This window comes from Podarcis liolepis, assembly GCF_965112155.1.
Source record: "Podarcis liolepis genome assembly, chromosome: 15".
NCBI lineage: Eukaryota > Metazoa > Chordata > Lepidosauria > Squamata > Lacertidae > Podarcis > Podarcis liolepis.
The window spans coordinates 9,341,199-9,360,300 of record NC_139566.1 but is presented as its reverse complement, the minus strand read 5'-3'; the positions used below and the strand labels follow the sequence as shown (position 1 = coordinate 9,360,300).

Genomic DNA, 19,102 nt, shown 5'->3' with positions numbered 1-19,102 from the left:
TTCTTAACCCGAGGTACCACTGTACTGGGAACTGTAGCATGCTAAGGGTGCTGGGAATTGCAGTTCTGTGAGGGATTAACGACAGAAGCCGTGTGCTTGAATGGAATTAAAGGGATAAATCCCCTTGAATTTGGTAGGGTTTGCTTCTGAGTAAATAAGGTTGCCAGAAATCTGGGGCTGGAGCCCACTCATTTCTATTCAGGGCAGACCTCTTGAAATCAATGGACCTAAGTTAGGCTTGCCAGGAGACGCATAATATCCCTTTCTGCACTGCTAAGAAATCAATATTTTGGTGTGGCAGCACCTGCACTTTGAAACTCCCTGCATGTTGTTATTTATTCATTTACCGCCCTTTATCCGTAGATCTCAGGATCACAACATGAAACCGCAATATAAAAAACAGGAAATGCATAACAAAAATAAGAACAATGCTGAACAAATAATCCCAGCTCCCAAAACACATTGAAAAGGACATGAGATGTCGATCAGCCAAAGGCCTGGTTGAAGAGAAACATTTTTTGCCTGGCGCCTAGAGGTGTATTATGAAGGTGTCAGGCAAACCTTTCTAGGGAGAGCATTCGGCAAATGTGGAGCCACTGCAGAAAAGGCCCCGATATCATGATGCCACCCTAGGGCCCTCTCGTGGAGGAGGCACATGAAGAAGGGCCCCAGAGGATGATCTCAGGATCCAGGCCAGTTCATATGGAGAGAATTGGTCCTTGAGGTATTGTGGTCCTGAGCCCTCTATAGGTCAAAAGCAGCACTTTGAACTGAGCCCGAAAACTAATTGGCAGCCAGTGGGGTCAACAGGAAGGCACTTTCTTCACTGTGTGCTTTTTGATGCCTGCTAAAAACAATTTTGTTTAGACAAGCCAAACCAGATGTGTTAAAAGGTCTGCCTCGGATTCGTATCAAGATCAATCTGTCATTTTTGAGACTGCATCCCAGTACAGCTTTCGCCACTCTTTTGTTGACTATGAGGGCCACTCCATTTCTTTTACGGGATGTGGTGCTGGAGGAGACTCTTGAGAGTCCCATGGACTGCAAGAAGATCAACCCTAGCCATTCTGAAGGAAATCAGCCCTGAGTGCTCACTGGAAGGACAGATCCTGAAGCTGAGACTCCAATACTTTGGCCATCTCATGAGAAGAGAAGACTCCCTGGAAAAGAGCCTGATGTTGGGAAAGATGGAGGGCACAAGGAGAAGGGGACGACAGAGGACGAGATGGTGGGACAGTGTTCTGGAAGCTACCAGCATGAGTTTGACCAAACTGCGGGAGGCAGTGGAAGACAAGAGTGCCTGGCGTGCTCTGGTCCAGGGGGTCACAAAGAGTCGGACATGACTAAACGACTAAACAACAACCCAGATATGTTAAAAGAAAATGGGAGAAGGGAGAAAATGATATCAAACAGGATTAAGCCGCTTCCTCTGTTCTGGGCATGCATGTGATAGAACTCAAAATGAAGCAGTAAACAGCTGGATTGCCATGATTTCAGTAAACAGGGAAGAAAATAAGCACATAGACAACATATTGCAGTCAGTCGTAATTGCAAATATCCTGAGCTTGGGCAAATGGCTGTTGAGAGTGTTTCAGTGGGTCTGCTCAAGTGCAGTTTAACAATCAACCACTTTTCCGGGGGGCTCTGGGAACTGTAGCTCTGATTGGGGAAGAGGGGGCTTCCTAACAACTCTCATCTTAACAAACTACAATTCCCAAGATTCTCTGGAGAAAGTCATGGCTGTTTAAAGTGGTATGGTGCAGATGCGGCCTTGGTTGGAAAGGTACCGCTCCTACTTTACACCAGCTTTTGCCAACATTTGCTCTCCAAATGTTTTGAACTACAACTCCCATCAGCCCAAAACATCTGGAGGGCCCAAGGTTGACGAAGCCTGTTCTATTTGTCTTACAACAAAAAGGATAAAAACTGCTCAACCTCACATTACCAGATCAATCAGATCTGCCCAATTATTTTATCTCAGGCATAGGCAAACTTGGCTCTCCAGATGTTTTAGGACTACAACTCCCATCATCCCTGACCACTGGTTCTATTAGCTAGGGATGATGGGAGTTGTAGTCCCAAAGCACCTGGAGAACCGAGTTTGCCTATGCCTGTTTTATCTTAATCTGAAAGTGCAAAGCGCCTTAAAGTGGAAATGTGAAATATATACCTCAATATTGTCTACACACTGACTGGCAGCCTTCCCTTAAAAAGAATTTGCAAGATTCTAGTCCTTATGGAACTGAGCAAATAGGAGGATAGGAAACTGCCTTAATATGATATGTGGTCTATATAGCTGAGTACTGTATTGCGATTATATATATATATACATACGTGTGTGTATCTAATGCTAGTCCTGCGCTGAGTAGACCCATTCAGCCTGTCAGTCGTGTACATTAGCTTCAATGGGTTTACTCTGAGGAGGAGCACTGGATCAAACTATATTTAACTTTGTTTTGTTTTGCTTTACACTCACATAATGTATGTATATTACTTTACGTGAGTGTAAAGCAAAACAAAACAAAACAAAACTAAGTCTTGTTGCAGAGGCCCGGGAGAGGGAGAAAAATTGAAAACCAACGCTTGCCTTCTTCTTATTGGCTCAAATCATACGGCTCTGCCCGCCTTCCTCAAGCTCCCATTGGTTAAGAGGACATCTTTCCCACCGCCCACTTTCGAACGCCCAGACATCGAAGAAGCGTCACCGGGGCTCCCATTGGCCGACCGGGCGCCTTTTCCTCTTATGCGCCCCGCCCTTTCGAATGTTCCTGTGACACGGCCGGCTGGCCCGACGTTCCCATTGGCGGTGGGGGACTTCTCTTGTTCGCATCGCCCCGCCTTTTGGAACGTCCCGACTCCCACGGAGCTTGTGTTGAGTTGGGAGGCGACGGGGCCGGAGGAGGTGAGTTCGGCGTCGCGGATCAAGGCCGAGAGGGCAGGAGCGGGGCTTCGGGGGCTATAGACCGGTCTCTGCCCCTTGGCCTCCTATTTTTTGGGGGTGGTAGGTGATGGGGGTCGTGTAAGATTTCTGGATCGCCCCATCTTACACCGGCCCATTTAGCCTAGTATTGTCTGCACTGACCGGCAGCGGCTCTCCAGGGTTTCAGGGAGGGAGTGATTTTAAGGGTTGGACCTGGGACTTTACGCCAAGCATACAGAACTATGCCCCTCCCTTAAAAATAATTGTAAGATTCCAGTCCTCATGGTACCAAATAGGAGTGTAGGACGTAGCCTTAATATGGGCATTGGCCTATCTAGCTCAGTATTGCCCACACGGACTGGCAGCAGTTCTCCAGGGTTTTAGGCAGGGAGTCTTTCCTAGCTGTACCAGGATTGGACCTGAGACCTTTTGTGTGTCTGCTCTACCCTTGAGCTACAGGCCTTTCTCCTTCAAATCTGTACTTTGAAGTAAAGCCTGTTGAATTCAGTGGGGCTTACTCCCAGGTAAGTGGGTATACACACCAAATTTTAGTCTAAAATTCAATTAACGCTTACTTATAAAGCTTGTACTGTTTTTGGTGTTAGCCCTGCGTTGAGTAGATCCCTTGATATTAGTAGACATGACATATGTTTGGTCCATTAATGGTTGTATTCTGGGCTGCAGACACACCATATCTTAAAGCCCATCTCTCCCTAAGGACCTTGTGAACTGTAGTTCAGGGTACTGGGTACTAGGAATTGCAGCTCTGTAAGGGGTAAACTACAATTCCCAGGATCATTTTATTCTGGATTGGTTTTACAGTGGTACCTCGGGTTACATACGCTTCAGGTTACAGACTCCGCTAACCCAGAAATAATACCTCGGGTTAAAAACTTTGCTTCAGGATTAGAAGAGAAATCATGCTCCGGCAGCGTGGCAGCAGCAGGAGGCCCCATTAGCTAAAGTGGTGCTTCAGGTTAAGAATAGTTTCAGGTTAAGAACGGACCTCCGGAAAGAATTAAGTACTCAACCCGAGGTACCACTGTATTTGATGTTTTAATGTGTTGAAAATGGCTTTGAGATTTTTTTTCTTTAAAATATAAAGCGGCATCAAAATGAAATGAAAAATAATAATAACCTCATGTAAAAAAAAAAAGCGCCGAGACATTCCGTTGCGGCAACCACAATCTGGGTTTAAGGTGCCATTTGGCGATTAATTTATATATCTTGAGTTTCTAACACTCGGCGCCCAATCTTGGCCACAAAGCGTACTGAGATCTTCAGGCTTGCATCTAGCTCTATCTGACTTTGGGGTATACCTGCCGAAATCAGAAGAGATGACTAATTTCAATCCTTTAAATTCAGGATTTAGGTCACACTCATACTGCACATTTAAAGCACTTTGATACTGCTTTAAGCAGTCATGGCTTTCCCCAAGAAATCCTGGGAACTGTAGTTTGCTAAAGGTGATGCGAGTTATTAGAACACCCCCCCCTTTTCTGCCTTCACAGAGCTACAATTCCCAGAGTTCTCTGGGAAGAGGGGTTGATGGTGAAACCTCTCTGGGAATTGTAACTATGGGAAGGGAATAGAGGTCTCCTAAGAACTCTTTGCACCCTTAACAAACTACAGCTCCCAGGATTCTTTAGGGGCAACCCTGACTTAAGGGGGCTTAGAGGAGACCCCCCCCCAGCTACAATTCCCAGTTTATTTATCTATTGCATTTATATCCCACTTTCTCTCTCCCCCCCCCCCGGAGTTCGAGGTGGTGTACAGTGGTGCCCCGCAAGAAGAATGCCTCGCAAGACGGAAAACCCGCTAGACGAAAGGGTTTTCCGTTTTGGAGGTGCTTCACAAAACGAATCTCCTATGGGCTTGCTTCGCAAGACGACAGTGTCTTGCGAGTTCCTGCGGGTTTTCCCCCCTCCCCCCCTTTTTCTAAGCCGCTTATCAGCTGATCCGATAAGCTGCTAATAGCGCTAATCCGTCAATGGGCTTGTTCCGCTAGACGAAAAAACCGCTAGACGAAGAGAATCACAGAACGGATTCTTTTCGTCTTGCGAGGCACCACTGTACATGATTCTCCCCCTCGTACTTTACTACCCACAACAGCCCTGTGAGATGGGTTTGGCTGAGAAGCAGTGACTGGTCCTAGTCTGATGCTGTAACCCAGGGGTCGGCAAAGTTTTTGTGGATTCAGCCGGTTCACGGTCCCGCAGAAGCTGCGGTGGGCCGGAGTGCGCATGCATGCGCATATGCTGTTTCCGGCGCTCCTTCTGGCCTGGAGGAGGCGTGCGCGGCTTCCCATTGGCTGCAGAGCTTCCTGTAGCCAATGGGAAGCCGGCTAGCATCGCGGAAGGCGGTCCCTGCTCTGCTCTGCGCTGGTTTAGCGGGGCGCACGGGAGCCAACTGAGCAGGCAGCGGGGGTTCATGGGCCGGTTAAACGACCCCCACGGGCCGCTTGTGGCCCATGGGCCTTCGGTTGCCAACCCCTGCTCTAACCACTACACCACAATGGCTTTTGCTGAAGAAGGATCGATTGTTAAACCACTCTGGGAATTAATGCTGTGCACCTCTGGCCCACATCTGGCAGAATCTGGCCAAGCATCATGCAGGCTGGCACGTTGGAAAGGATCTCGGTCCTGTATACAGTGGTACCTCGGGTTACATATGCTCCAGGTTACATACGCTTCAGGTTACAGACTCTGCTAACCCAGAAATAGTGCTTCAGGTTAAGAACTTTGCTTCAGGATGAGAACAGAAATTGTGCTCCGGTGGTAGCAGGAGGCCCCATTAGCTAAAGTGGTGCTTCAGGTTAAGTACAGTTTCAGGTTAAGAACGGGCCTCTGGAACGAATTAAGTACTTAACCCGAGGTACCACTGTACCTGAAGGAGCGTCTCCACCCCCATCGTTCTGCCTGGACACTGAGGTCCAGCTTTGAGGGCCTTCTGGTGGTTCCCTCACTGCGAGAAGCCAAGGTACAGGGAACCGGGCAGAGGGCCTTCTCGGTAGTGGCGCCCACCCTGTGGAACACCCTCCCTTCAGATGTGAAGGAAATAAGCAGCTATCCTATCTTTAAAAGACATCTGAAGGCAGCCCTGTTCAGGGACGTTTTTAATATTTAACGCTGTACTGTTTTTAACACTTGATTGGGAGCCACCAAGAGTGGCTGGGGAAACTCAGCCAGATGGGTGGGGTATAAATAATAATAACAGTCCATAAATGCTAAATATAGTGCAGGGTTATCAAGACAACCGCGGCCGAGAGAGGAACGCAATATACTTGCACACTGGTCGTACCTTTTAAGGGCTTTGTGGAATCCATGAACAATCGGAAGAAGTTCAAAAATAAATAAGGGCAGGAAACGTTGAATCTGAACTCCTCTTTAAGGGCAGGGCGATCTGTGGCCCTCTAGACATTGTTGGACTGTAAATCCTGTCATTCCTGAGCATGGACCATGCAGGCTGGAGCTGATGGAAGTTGGAGGTAGCGGTGGTGTAGTGGTTAGTGTGTCAGGCCAGGGTTCAAATCCTGACTCAAAGTAAGTAAATATGGCCTCCTTTTGATGGCTAATATTTTATATCATCTTAGTTTTGGAGTCTGCCATTAAAATTGAGAAACTGAATTCATCCAAGTACCCGCAAAGAGGAGAGATTTACGCCAATCGCAGAATTCCTATTTGCTTGGAAATTTTGTTTGGCAAAATGAATGTCATACACTCTTGGACAAAATATGAATCCCTGTGATGGAACCTGGGTGGCCTGAGGTGGAAAGATCCCGGGCGAATAACAGACTTCTCACCTGGGGTGAATTGAAAACTGCTTCCAGGTGACCAAACCAGGAAACACTGTTATTTTTTTAATTCTTCTCCACTCCTCTGTCTCAAATTTAGATCACCAGTGACTTTGTGCTGCTCTAGGCAGAGTAAGGGGCTTTTCTTGTGGACTAGGAACTTTTGTGGGCCTCTTTATAAAGCTTATACAGTGGTACCTAGGGTTACGTATGCCTCAGGTTACATACGCTTCAGGTTACAGACTCCGCTAACCCAGAAATAGTACCTCGGGTTAAGAATTTTGCTTCAGGATGAGAACAGAAATTGTGCTCTGGCGGCGCGGCGGCAGCAGGAGGCCCCATTAGCTAAAGTGGTGCTTCAGGTTAAGAACAGTTTCAGGTTAAGAACGAACCTCCGGAACGAATTACCGTATTTTTCGCTCTATAAGACGCACCTAGTTTTTGGAGGAGAAAACAAGAATTTTTTCCCCTGAATCTCAGAAGCCAGAACAACAAGAGGGATAGCTGAGTAGTGAAAGCAGCAATCCCTCTTGCTGTTCCGGCTTCTGGGATAGCTGCGCAGCCTGCATACGCCCCATAAGACGCACACACATTTCCCCTTACTTTTTAGGAGGGAAAAAGTGAGTCTTATAGAGCAAAAAATACTAAGTACTTAACCCAAGGTACCACTGTATACAAAGATGATTTTTTGCTCTTGCTCCCACTACTGCCTGGCAAAAATTGGATAAGCGTGTCCAGCTAGGACTGCTAAGACCTGGGTTCAAGACGTTACTTGCTTAGCCAACAAGCATGGTCAGGGATGGTGGGAAATTGTGGTCCAAAACATCTGGATTGTTGATAAGGTTGGCTTAGAGGCAGAATTACGGTAACTTTCCCCCTTCCTCTTTCGATGACCGTGGTCTGTGCAGGCAGACGGCTGATAAGAGACGAGGCAAAAGTGAATCCGGCAATTTCTGTATTTGTTTTTCCAATCTTAAATCCACACATCTACATTTCCATTTCAGTTTGGGATATTTTTTAAGTCCTTATATAAACTCATCAACATTTTAGTTTGAATTATTATTCTTTTTGTATGCAGTTTTTGCCTGATAATGCACACTTTGCAAGTCATTTCCCTTGCTATAATGCTTGTTTGGAATATTGTATTTTTCCCAGTGAATGCACTTATTTTTATTTACTTAACAGGAGTTTATTTATTTATGCTATGTTGAAAATTTATATCCCGCTTTATCGCAATTCCCCCTGAATGGGGTACGTCATGTTCAGCAAAGACCATAATGAGCAAGCCTGTTTAAAAACTAACCATAAAAATCAGAAATGGTTTAAAATCTCTGCCAGAATAAAAAGTTAAGCACCAGAAGTATAACAATTCGATGTGGTGGTTAGGGTGGTGGGCCTAACCTGGGAGAAACCTGGGTTCAAATCTCCACTCAGATCAGGTAGAGATATAAGGAACTAGGCAGGTCCATGAGGAACCCTGAACCCAAGTTGTTAAGGCCATTGCAAATTAATGCAATTAATTTACTGTATTTTTCGGCCCATAAGACGTACTTTTTTCCTCCTAAAAAGTAAGGGGAAATGTCCACCCCCATCATTCAGCCCAGACACTGAGGTCCAGCTCTGAGGGCCTTCTGGCGGTTCCCTCGCTGCGAGAAGCCAAGTTACAGGGAACCAGGCAGAGGGCCTTCTCGGTAGTGGCACCCGTCCTGTGGAACGCCCTCCCACCAGATGTCAAAGAGAACAACTACTGCCAGACTTTTAAAAGACATCTGAAGGCAGCCCTGTTTAGGGAAGCTTTTAATGTTTGATGTATTACTGTATTTTAATATTTTGTGGGAAGCTGCCCAGAGTGGCTGGGGAAGCCCAGCCAGATGGGTGGGGTATAAATAAATTATTATTATTATTATTATTATTATTATTATTATTATTATTATTAAGCGAATGCACTGGACGGCAGCGGGATCCCTTTTGAACCGGCCAGAGTCCTGGCACTGTGCAGCAGGAGTCAGCAAACTTTTTCAGCAGGGGGCCAGTCCACTGTCCCTCAGACCTTGTTGGGGGCCGGACTATATTTTGAAAAAGCAACAACGAATGAATTCCTATGCCCCACAAATAACCCAGAGATGCATTTTAAATAAAAGGACACATTCTACTCATGTAAAAACACGCTGATTCCCGGACCGTCCGCGGGCCGGATTTAGAAGGCGATTGGGCCGGATCCAGCCCCCGGGCCTCAGTTTGCCTACCCATGCTGTGCAGTTTTTGCCGCAGTAGCAGTCAATGGATATCTGAGTCCGAAAGCTGCTTCTCCCCCCTCTGTTTGGGCAGGAGAAACATTACCGGAATCTGTCGGCCTCATGACTCACTCACAGCAACAGAGGCCAGGAAGTTCCCAGAATACGGTTTAGGATCTGCTGATCCGTATTCTGCCCTTTCTAGTGTGAGCTCCAACAAAGAGAGGCTGGAAAAAGATCTCTTTCCCTCCTCCCCCTGTTGTTTGGGTTCTTAGTTTTTAGGTCCCCCCCCCCCCACACTTGCGGACAGGAGAAGGGGAATCCATTTCCTGGAATGCCTGTTGATGGTGGGAGAAGGCTAATTTTAAAAGCATTTTATGTTTTGTACAGAGATTCAACCAATTGAATTCCAGTAACAACTAAGGAGTTACGGAAAAGAAAACGAAGTAAAAAATTGTTTTAAGTGGTCACAACAGCTAATAAGGAAGTGTAGGATACAGCTTAGAGCAGGGGTAGCCAACCTAAGGTCCGTGGGCCGGATGCGGCCCAATCGCCTTCTAAATCCGGCTCGCGGACGGTCCAGGAATCAGTGTGTTTTTACATGAGTAGAATGTGTCCTTTTATATGCATCTCTGGGTTATTTGCTAAGAGGCAAGGGGGACGCGGGGGGGGGGGGCAGCTGGAGGTGCCAAGGACTATCAAACTTTGAAAAGCTGGCATCACTGGATCATCAGAATAAACAAAATAGTTGTAACCGGATTTTGAGTAATTGTGCAATTAATTGTTCCTGTTTCCAGTTTTGTTGTGCTATTATCTTCCTTAGTGCGTTGTGGAAACCACTATTCTGAATAATGCTTTTTGTGTGTTTCTGGAACCAAGGGGAGCAGTGAACCCAAAAGTTTTAGTATCTCTGTTCTGAACTGTTTTCACATTGTATTTTAACTCTTGCGACCCACCCTGGCCCCTTCGGGTGAAGGGTGGATAATTAATAAAAATATTATTAAATGGAACTCCTATTTGGGGACTTCCCTGGCTTTTTTCTGGCCCACGTAGGACCAGTCTGGATAGCGGGCCTTGGTGAAGATTTGACGTTTTCATCCCCAAAAAGTTTTTGATTTGAGTTTCTACTGAAATGAGGCTGCATTTTAATGTTGTATTTTAATCAAGTTGTATTTTAATCAATTGTTTTTATATCTGGTGTTAGCCGCCCTGAGCCTGGTCTTGGCTGGGGAGGGCGGGGTATAAATAAAACTACTTCTTCTTCTAATCATAGCTGTCAACTTTTCCCTTTCCTTGCGAGGAATCCTATTCGGAATAAGGGAATTTCCCTTAAAAAAAAAGGGCAGTGTTGACAGCTATGCTTCTAATACAACAACCAGTATAAAGTAAGCAGCACATAAGCGGCACACAAAACATTACCAAACCATTCTACGTTCTAAATCTTATATTAATAATCCAAAAATTGAGAGAGCTATGTGCAAGAACTACTACAGAAGCCACAAACAGAAAACTCATTCAAATTGTGTCCAAAAGGAAGATTCAGTCTTTAAAGTTCCTTTAGCCAGGCTCCTGTAGACATCAACAAAGGTAAGTTTGATCACACGAAGTGTCGGCGATGTTGCGCCCATGAAGAGTTTATGAAGTTTCGCCCATGAAGTTTTGGTTTATGCCACGAGTGAATATTTATAAATATATCAAAACTGTGAGAGAGATTTTACTGGAGAAGCCCAAGACTCTTCATGGGCGAAACAGGTGCCAAAGGCCGGCACCCTAACTCTTGTGCGTAACATCACTGACACTTTGTTTGATCAAACTTATCCTCGTTGATATCTAACCCTTGAGCGCAACATCACCGACACTTGGTTTGATCAAACTTACCTTTGTTGATGTCTACAGGACCCTGGCTAAAGGAACTTTAAAGACTGAATCTTCCTTTTGGACACAATTTGAATGAGTTTTCTGTTTGTGGCTTCTGTAGTAGTTCTTGCACATAGCTCTCTCAATTTTTGGATTATTAATATAAGATTTAGAACGTAGAATGGTTTGGTAATGTTTTGTGTGCTGCTTACTTTATACTGGTCTATTACGAGAATTGGCAGCATAGGTTCATTTCTTCAGTTCTAATACAACAACGAGGGACGCGGGTAGTGCTGTGGGTTAAACCACAGAGCCTAGGGCTTGCCGATCAGAAGGTCGGCGGTTCGAATCCCCACGACGGGGTGAGCTCCCATTGCTCAGTCCGTGCTCCTGCCAACCTAGCAGTTTGAAAGCACGCCAGTGCAAGTAGATAAATAGGTACCACTCCGGCAGGAAGGTAAACAGCGTTTCCGTGTGCTGCTCTGACTCGCCAGAAGCAGCTTAATCATGCTGGCCACATGACCTGGAAGCTGTCTGCGGACAAACGCCGGCTCCCTTGGCCAATAAAGCGAGATGAGCGCCGCAACCCTAGAGTTGGTCACAACTGGACCTAATGGTCAGGGGTCCCTTTACCTTTAATACAACAACACCAATGGCTTTCAAAATGAGCGTTTGGGTTCCCTGCTGGTGCCCCTTGAAAATGCTTCCCCCTTGCCAATGCCTTCGCTCCCTGTTCACTTTGGTTCCTAGCGTCGCTTCACTCTATTTTCTTCCTCTTTGCAGGACGAAGACCTCCTGGACCCTAATCCCTTGGGGTGCCCCAAAACCGGCAGGGAATGAAGAGGATGGTGGCAGTTTGAGGGAAATCCTCTGCTCACTTGCACGGCGGTTAAGCACAAGGTTACGGGGCTTTGTGGGCTCAGCCTGGACTTGGCCAAGAAGCCCTGCACCGGAGTAATGGCGGCTGAGTTGAGGCACGAGACGCAGCTGGAAGAGATGGTGTGGGAGCCTTATGCCCACGTGGTGGCTCTCCGCTCCGCCACGGGTTTGGAGGTGAAGCTGGGCTCTTTGGCTCTGCTACTGGTGGTGACCCTCTTGTGTGGGTTCCTTCCTCTATGGGTCTTCCGGCGGCCGGGAGCCACAACCAGCTCGTCAGGTAAAAGAATAGCGAAATAATAAATAATAATAATATTTTTTTATTTATACAGTGCCCTCCCCAGCCAGAGCCAGGCTCAGGGCGGCTAACACCAATAAAATCACAGTAAAAACATAATAGGGGAAAAGGAAAAAACCCCAAACAATTTAAAATACAGTGGTACCTCAGGTTACATACACTTCAGGTTACAGACTCCGCTAATGCAGAAATAGTGCTTCTGGTTAAGAACTTTGCTTCAGGATAAGAACAGAAATCATGCTCCGGCGGCGCGGCAGCAGCAGGAGGCCCCATTAGCTAAAGTGGTGCTTCAGGTTAAGAACAGTTTCAGGTTAAGAACGGACCTCCGGAATGAATTAAGTACTTAACCCGAGGTACCATTGTATAGGTTAAAATGCAGCCTCATTTTAAAAGTACCCGCTAAATCAAGACCATAAGGGGAGGGAAAACATAAGGGTCAGACTGCGTCCAAACCAAAGGCCAGGCAGAACAGCTCCGTCTTGCAGGCCCTGCGGAAAGATGTCAAGTCCCGCAGGGCCCTAGTCTCTTGTGACAGAGCGTTCCACCAAGTTGGGGCCGGTACTGAAAAGGCCCTGGCCCTAGTTGAGACCAATCTAACCACCTTGCGACCTGGGACCTCAAAATGTTGTCATTTGTGAACCTTAAGGTCCTCTCCGGAGCATACCAGGAGAGGCGGTCCTGTAGGTACGTGGGTCCTAGGCCGCATAGTCAACAGTCATGGCTCCCTCTGAAGAACCCTGGGAAGTGTAGTTTGTTAAGGGTGCCGAGAGTACTTAGGAGACTTCCTTATTCCCCTTACAGAGAGACACTTCCCACAGCGGTTTCACAATCGATCCCACTTCACCAGGGAACTTGGACCTGTAGCTCTCGGTGGGGAATTGGGGGTGTCTCCTACCGGCTCCCCCTTAACAAACTACGCGTCCCAAGATTCTTTGGGGAAGCCATCATAGATTTGTAGGGGAATCTAGTCAAGCCGCCTGCAATTTAGGAATCTTTTTGTCCCAGCATGGGGCTTGGATCCATGACCCTGAGATTAAGCGTCTCCTGACACTGTTTTAAAAGCATAACGCAAGATGTGGCCTTGTCAGATAGCTGTCGATTGCGGCTTTCCGTAGCCCGATAGGAAGCAAGGTTAGGCTTGGCAATTTCAGACCAGCACCAAAATATTATTCTTCCCACTCGCCCTCTCACCCCATCTTTTCCTCTCTCCTCTTTCCTGCTCTGACGCTTCTTGCTCTCCCAACAGATTCCCGAAGGAAGGTTTTAAGCCTTGTGAGCTGTTTCGCTGGAGGTGTCTTCCTGGCTACATGTCTTCTGGACTTGATCCCCGATTACCTTGCTGGTATTAATGAGGCCTTCAACAACTTGAGAGTCACGGTGAGCGAAGGCCCAGATTTTGCCACCAGTTATTTATCTATTATGAGAAGGATTTACCGTATTTTTCACTCTATAGGACGCACTTTTTCCCCTCCAAAAATTAAGGGGAAATGTGTGTGCGTCTTATGGAGTGAATGCGGGCTCCTTGGCTTCAGCGATAGCAACACGAAGCCTCCGAAGCGCAGAGGGAGTGCTCCCTCCGCGCTCCGGAGGCTTCGCGTTGCTTTCGCTGAAGCCTGGAGAACGAGAGGGGTCAGTGCGCACCTACCCCTCTCGCTCTCCAGGTTTCAGGGATAGACTCTCCCGGCTTCAGCGAAAGGAACCTGAAGCCTGCGGAGCGAAGCGGGAGAAGAAATGGAAGGGGCTCCGTCTCTCCTGCCGCTTTGCTGAAGGGGCGCTGAGCAGGGAGGGGAAGAATTTTTTTTCTTCTCCCCCTCTAAAGCAAGGTGCGTCCTATGGAGCAAAAAATACGGTATGTTGCATTTAATCATCAAAACCACTGAGTCATTTACTGTTCATTAGGGCTGGGTGATACCTGGTTTTCAACTTCATATCGCCAGCTAAACATTGCAATACAGTGGTGCCCCGCAAGACGAACGCCTCGCAAGACGGAAAACTCGCTAGACGAAAGAGTTTTCCGTTTTGGAGGTGCTTCGCAAAACGAATTTCCTATGGGCTTGCTTCGCAAGACGAAAATGTCTTGTGAGTTCCTGCTGGTTTTTTCCCCTCCCCCCCTTTTTCTAAGCCGCTTAGCCGCTTATCAGCTGATCCGATCAGCAGATAAGCCACTAATAGCGCTAATCCGCTAATCCGTCAATGGGCTTGCTTCGCAAGACGAAAAAACCGCTAGACGAAGAGAATCACAGAACGGATTCTTTTCGTCTTGCGAGGCACCACTGTATATTGATTTACAGTGCTATTTTCTAGAAAAAGAGGTGCTGGAACTTGCCGTGAATCCCTCCCTCTTTCTGTTGGAATGGCAGTGGCATTTTCCTGAGAGCTGGCAGAACCACTAGGCTCAGTGGTTTAGACCACAGCGCCACCCATGTCCCCCTTTAGTTGGTGTTAGATACCATCTATACATCATTTTCATCACATTTTATTTTAGGGCACTGCAAGTTATAGCTGTACTTTAAATATTTGGCATGAAAGTGTCCCTAATAATAATAATAATAATAATAATAATAATAATAATTATTATTATTATTATTATTATTTATACCCCCCCTCCCCAGCCAAGACTGGGCTCAGGGCAACTAACAACCAATAATAAAAACAAGTTGATTAAAATACAACTTTAAAAACAAGATTAAAGTACAACATTAAAACATTAAGATGCAGCCTATTCACAGGAGGAGAAAGGAAAAAAGAAAGAGGGGGAGGGAATCAAACTGACTCCAAGCCAAAGGCCAGGCAGAACAACTCTGTCTTACAGGCCCTGCGGAAAGAAATCAGATCCTGCAGGGCCCTGGTCTCATGAGGCAGAGCGTTCCACCAGGCAGGAGCCAGTGTTGAAAAGGCCCTGGCTCTGGTTGAGGCTAATCTAACTTCCTTAGGGCCTGGGACCTCTAGCTATTTATGGACCTATTTATGGACCCATAACAAAAGGGACGCGGGTGGCGCTGTGGCTTAAACCACAGTGCCTAGGACTTGCCAATCAGAAGGTCGACGGTTCAAATCCCCGGGACGGGGTGAGCTCCCGTTGCTCGGTCCCTGCTCCTACCAACCTAGCAGTTCGAAAGCACGTCAAAGTGCAAGTAGATAAATAGGTACCACTCTGGTGGGAAGGTAAATGGCGTTTCCGTGCGCTGCTCTGGTTCGCCTGAAGCGGCTTAGTCATGCTGGCCACATGACCCGGAAGCTGTACGCCGGCTCTCTCGGCCACTAAAGCGAGATGAGCGCCGCAACCCCAGAGTCATCCGCGACTGGACCTAATGGTCAGGGTCCCTTTACCCTTTACCTTAACAAACCTCTGCCTCTGACCCTGTGCTCACACCTTTCCCCTTCCTTCCCGCAGCTCCATTTCCCCCTGCAGGAGTTCATCTTGGCCATGGGCTTCTTCCTAGTCCTGGTCCTAGAGCAGATCGTCCTGGCCTACAAAGACCCGGCGGGATCCCTGGAAGAGACCCAGGCCCTCCTTGGCGCGGCCGCGAACCCCTCCGCCTCCATCCAGGACCAGAGCTGGCCCGACGGGCCACTGGCGCACCAGCACGGCCGGGACCGCCCCCACGTCCACGTGGACTTCAACGCCCACTCGGCCATCCGCTCGGTGGTCCTCCTCCTGGCCCTCTCTCTGCATTCCGTCTTCGAGGGGCTGGCCGTGGGGCTGCAGGAGGAGGGGGCCCAGGCGCTGGAGATCTGCCTGGCCCTGCTGATCCACAAGGGGGTCATCGCCTTCAGCCTCAGCCTCAAGCTCCTGCAGGGGCGACTGCGCCCCCGCGTGGTGGCGGCCTGCCTCGTCCTCTTCGCCATCATGTCCCCCCTGGGCATAGGGCTGGGCGTGGTGCTGACGGAGACCCCCCTGGCGGCCCTCCACCAGCTGTCGCGCTGCGTCCTCGAGGGCCTGGCCACCGGCACCTTTGTGTACATCACTTTTCTAGAGATCCTGCCCCACGAGCTCAACTCGTCCGAGCAGCGCATCCTCAAAGTCATCGTCCTCCTGGCAGGTTTCGCACTCGTCACCAGCATCCTGTTCATCAAGATCTGATGAGGAGGAGCGTGGGTTGTGGGTGGGCGAAGAGATGCCCTCGATCTGTGTCCTAAACTCACTCAGGGATCCCTTCGGACCCAAACCGCGCAGGGCTTTGACTTTCAGAAACTCGAGGGAGAAGGCTGAACCCAAGGCAGGCAAGCAATAATTTTCACAGACATCCCCAAAGATCTCCCTCCAGAGGCAAAAATAGCAGAAAACAGAGACAGTCTGGTGACATGGGAGGGAGAGGGCGACAACGCACACACGCTATTCCTGGAAAAAAACCCACAAGCCTGTTTTTTTGTTTTGTTTTGTTATCCCCTCCAGGCATTCATCCTACTCTGTTGATTTCCCCCTGCTGGTGGGGTTCCTATATGTTAGAACCCAGGTCCAAAACTTGGGATAAACAGGCTTATCTCCTTTTTAAATATTCTTCCCTCTTCCTCTGAAAATAGGAACGCTGTTTTAGACCTGCACTCTGACTGTTCCCACAATCTCAGGTGCCCTTTGGGCCTAGCTGTGCTCTGGGCCTGCTTGCCTGGGGCGCCTCTGCTGTTGGGCGCAAGGTCAGAGTGTTTGGTGGGGTGTTGTGCTTACGCCCTCTTGTGAGTACGTAGCTATGAAAATAAAACCATAGCCAAATTTGGCATGTGGGGTGGCTTGACAATCCTTCCCTGGGTTTTAAGAATTAAGCAGGTCTCTGAGAAACAGGCAGTTGGGCTGTATCTGTCGCCCTCTGCATGCGGCAGCAGAGAGGAGAGTTCGGACGCTGCACCCTGGAGGAATCACAACACAACCGCTTGTGCGATTGGAATATCGTTGCACCGGCTGGTCGCATGGTCTTTCGTGCAACTGACTTGTCACCACCCCTACTTATGTGTTTCCTTGCACAACCACACCTCCTCCGGTGTGGTTGATATCTCAAAGTGATGTACCCAGAGCTTTTGTACACAACCTTTTGCCATGTTTTACAAATCAGCATGTGTGGCACAGGGTCTCTCGTTTGTGCTTTTTAAAAAAACACACACACAACAAACTGGTTTCTGGTGCCAAAATACTTCTCTGCCATCTCCACAGCTCGTTAACCGTCTTGCCTTAAAATGTTGGTGCCTTGACTGTTTCAAAAGGGCTCACCAACCGTGTGTGTGTGTGTGTGTGTGTGTTTTGTACCGTGTGGTTGGTTGGGTTGAGTGAGTCAAACACTTTTAAATTTTGGTTGCCTCCTTTCCTTGACCAGCCCAAGCCCTTTGGGGGGAACATTACAAGGCCACCTTTGGGGGTTTTGTGTGTGTGTGTGTGGGGGAATTCTTGCATTCCCTGTCTTAAGTGCCAAAGGTTTTTTTCTCACCTGCCCGGGGTGGGGTAATTCTGTGGGTTTTGCTCAAGTGAAAGTTGCACAAAACCGGTGTTGTGGATCAATTGACGCAGACGCAGTTTTTATTGGTGGAAATGATCCTCTTCCATTGAAGCATGTGAGGCTGAGAGAGACAATGTAAAATAGCTGTGTTCATGAATCTGCTGTAAGCTTGCTTGATACAGAGAGAATAATCTAGGAGGTATCTTTCATTAAACTGACATGTTTTAGGAACAACCTGCTGGTGTCTGTATTCTTGAGTTGTGCAGAAGCATTTTGCCAGGCCAAAGTGCAGAACGTTGGTTGTGTGTCTGTGAATCTTGTTCTGTTAATCAGGGATGAGGAATCTTTGACCCTCTAGATGCACGTTTCTGGACTGCAACTTGCGTCAGGTCTAGTCAGGGATGACGGGTGTTGTATCCAGCAAGACTTTGCAAGCTGCAGGTTCCCTGTCCCTGCATTAACAGATGGTTAAACTCATGGGTACCGCTCTGGCGGGAAGGTAAACGGCGTTTTTGTGTGCTGCTCTGGTTTGCCAGAAGCGGCTTAGTCATGCTGGCCACATGACCCAGAAGCTGCACACCGGCTCCCTCGGCCAATAAAGCGAGATGAGCGCCGCAACCCCAGAGTTGTCCACGACTGGACCTAATGGTCAGGGGTCCCTTTACCTTTAAGGGAATTATCACAAGTGTGGAGCTGCAGCTACGGACCTTTGCAGGGGGCAGTTGAGATGACTGCGGACAAAGAACGACTGAGACGTTGGACTCAGAACAAATTTCCCCAGGCATAAAATAGGTTATGTTTTCATTTAAAAGTGCGACTTCAGTGATCAGACCACCTCCCTTGATTGCATTAAGGTGTTTGCGAATGCTAGGTACCAATCGCTTGTTGACTTGAGCTGCTTTTGTTCTTAAACAGTTTCCTGTCTCTTGGAGGCTGGTGGGTACTTGAGACGCCCACAACCCAAGCCGTTTTCACTGGCTGGAAAATACTTGGGGGCGGCGGGTGGAAACGAAAGCAGCTTCGATATCCAGAGCGGTTTTTAAACGGAAGTTCAGCATACAGTTTCTTAACTTGGCGTATAGCAGTCGCCGTCCCGTTTTTTCAAAATTTCCACCGCTCTGGACCCCCCTTCCCATGTGCACAGCACTGCAAGGGATTTGGGAAGGGTGCGAAACAGATGTCTCGTGGTACGTGCCTTGAAGATGCCCTCCCTCCCCTTCCCTCTGGCTGTTTTTTGGGGAAGATGGCAGGCCGGCTCCATCAGGCCTCCTCCCCCTTCAGTCAGTAGAGCATCAAATCTCAGAATCATAGAGTTGGAAGGGACACCCAAAGGCCATCTAGTCAAACCCCCTGGAATGCAGGAATATCAACTGAAGCATCCAGGACATGTGGCCATCCAACCTCTGCTTAGAAACCTCCAAGGAGTCCACAACCTCTCATGGGCAGTGATAGAAATAATAACAACAACAATAATAAATTTTATTTATACCACGCCCTCCCTGGCCAGAGCCGGGCTCAGGGCAGCTGACACCAGTAAAATTACAGTAAAAACGTAATAGGAAAAAAACAAACCCAATTTAAAATACAGGTTAAAATGCAATTTAAAATGCAGCCTCATTTTAAAAGTAGCCCATAGATCAGAACCATAAGGGGAGGGAAACAGAAGGGTCAGACTGAGTCCAAACCAAAGGCCAGGCG

The 19,102-nt window shown here is 47.9% G+C and overlaps 1 protein-coding gene across 2 annotated transcripts; it reads left to right on the top strand.

The window, feature by feature from the left end:
• The first annotated feature begins 2,695 nt into the window (after positions 1-2,695).
• SLC39A1 (solute carrier family 39 member 1) lies at positions 2,696-17,638 on the top strand. Of its 2 annotated transcripts, none has more exons than XM_083477325.1 (4): positions 2,696-2,902; positions 11,588-11,960; positions 13,225-13,355; positions 15,373-17,638. In XM_083477325.1, the coding sequence occupies exons 2-4, from the start codon at positions 11,762-11,764 to the stop codon at positions 16,060-16,062; spliced, it is 1,020 nt and encodes a 339-aa protein (XP_083333451.1). In that variant the 5' UTR covers positions 2,696-2,902; positions 11,588-11,761; the 3' UTR covers positions 16,063-17,638. The 2 variants fall into 2 exon arrangements, with proteins under 2 accessions (XP_083333451.1, XP_083333452.1); XM_083477326.1 differs by having other exon boundaries at positions 2,875-3,444.
• The last annotated feature ends 1,464 nt before the right edge of the window (positions 17,639-19,102 follow it).

Coding starts and splice junctions, on each gene's coding strand:
- SLC39A1 (XM_083477325.1), top strand. CDS start 11,762: ATGGCGGCTGAGTTGAGGCACGAGACGCAGCTGGAAGAGATGGTGTGG. Junction 11,961..13,224: donor AGCCACAACCAGCTCGTCAG/GTAAAAGAATAG, acceptor CTCTCCCAACAG/ATTCCCGAAGGAAGGTTTTA. Junction 13,356..15,372: donor TCAACAACTTGAGAGTCACG/GTGAGCGAAGGC, acceptor TCCTTCCCGCAG/CTCCATTTCCCCCTGCAGGA.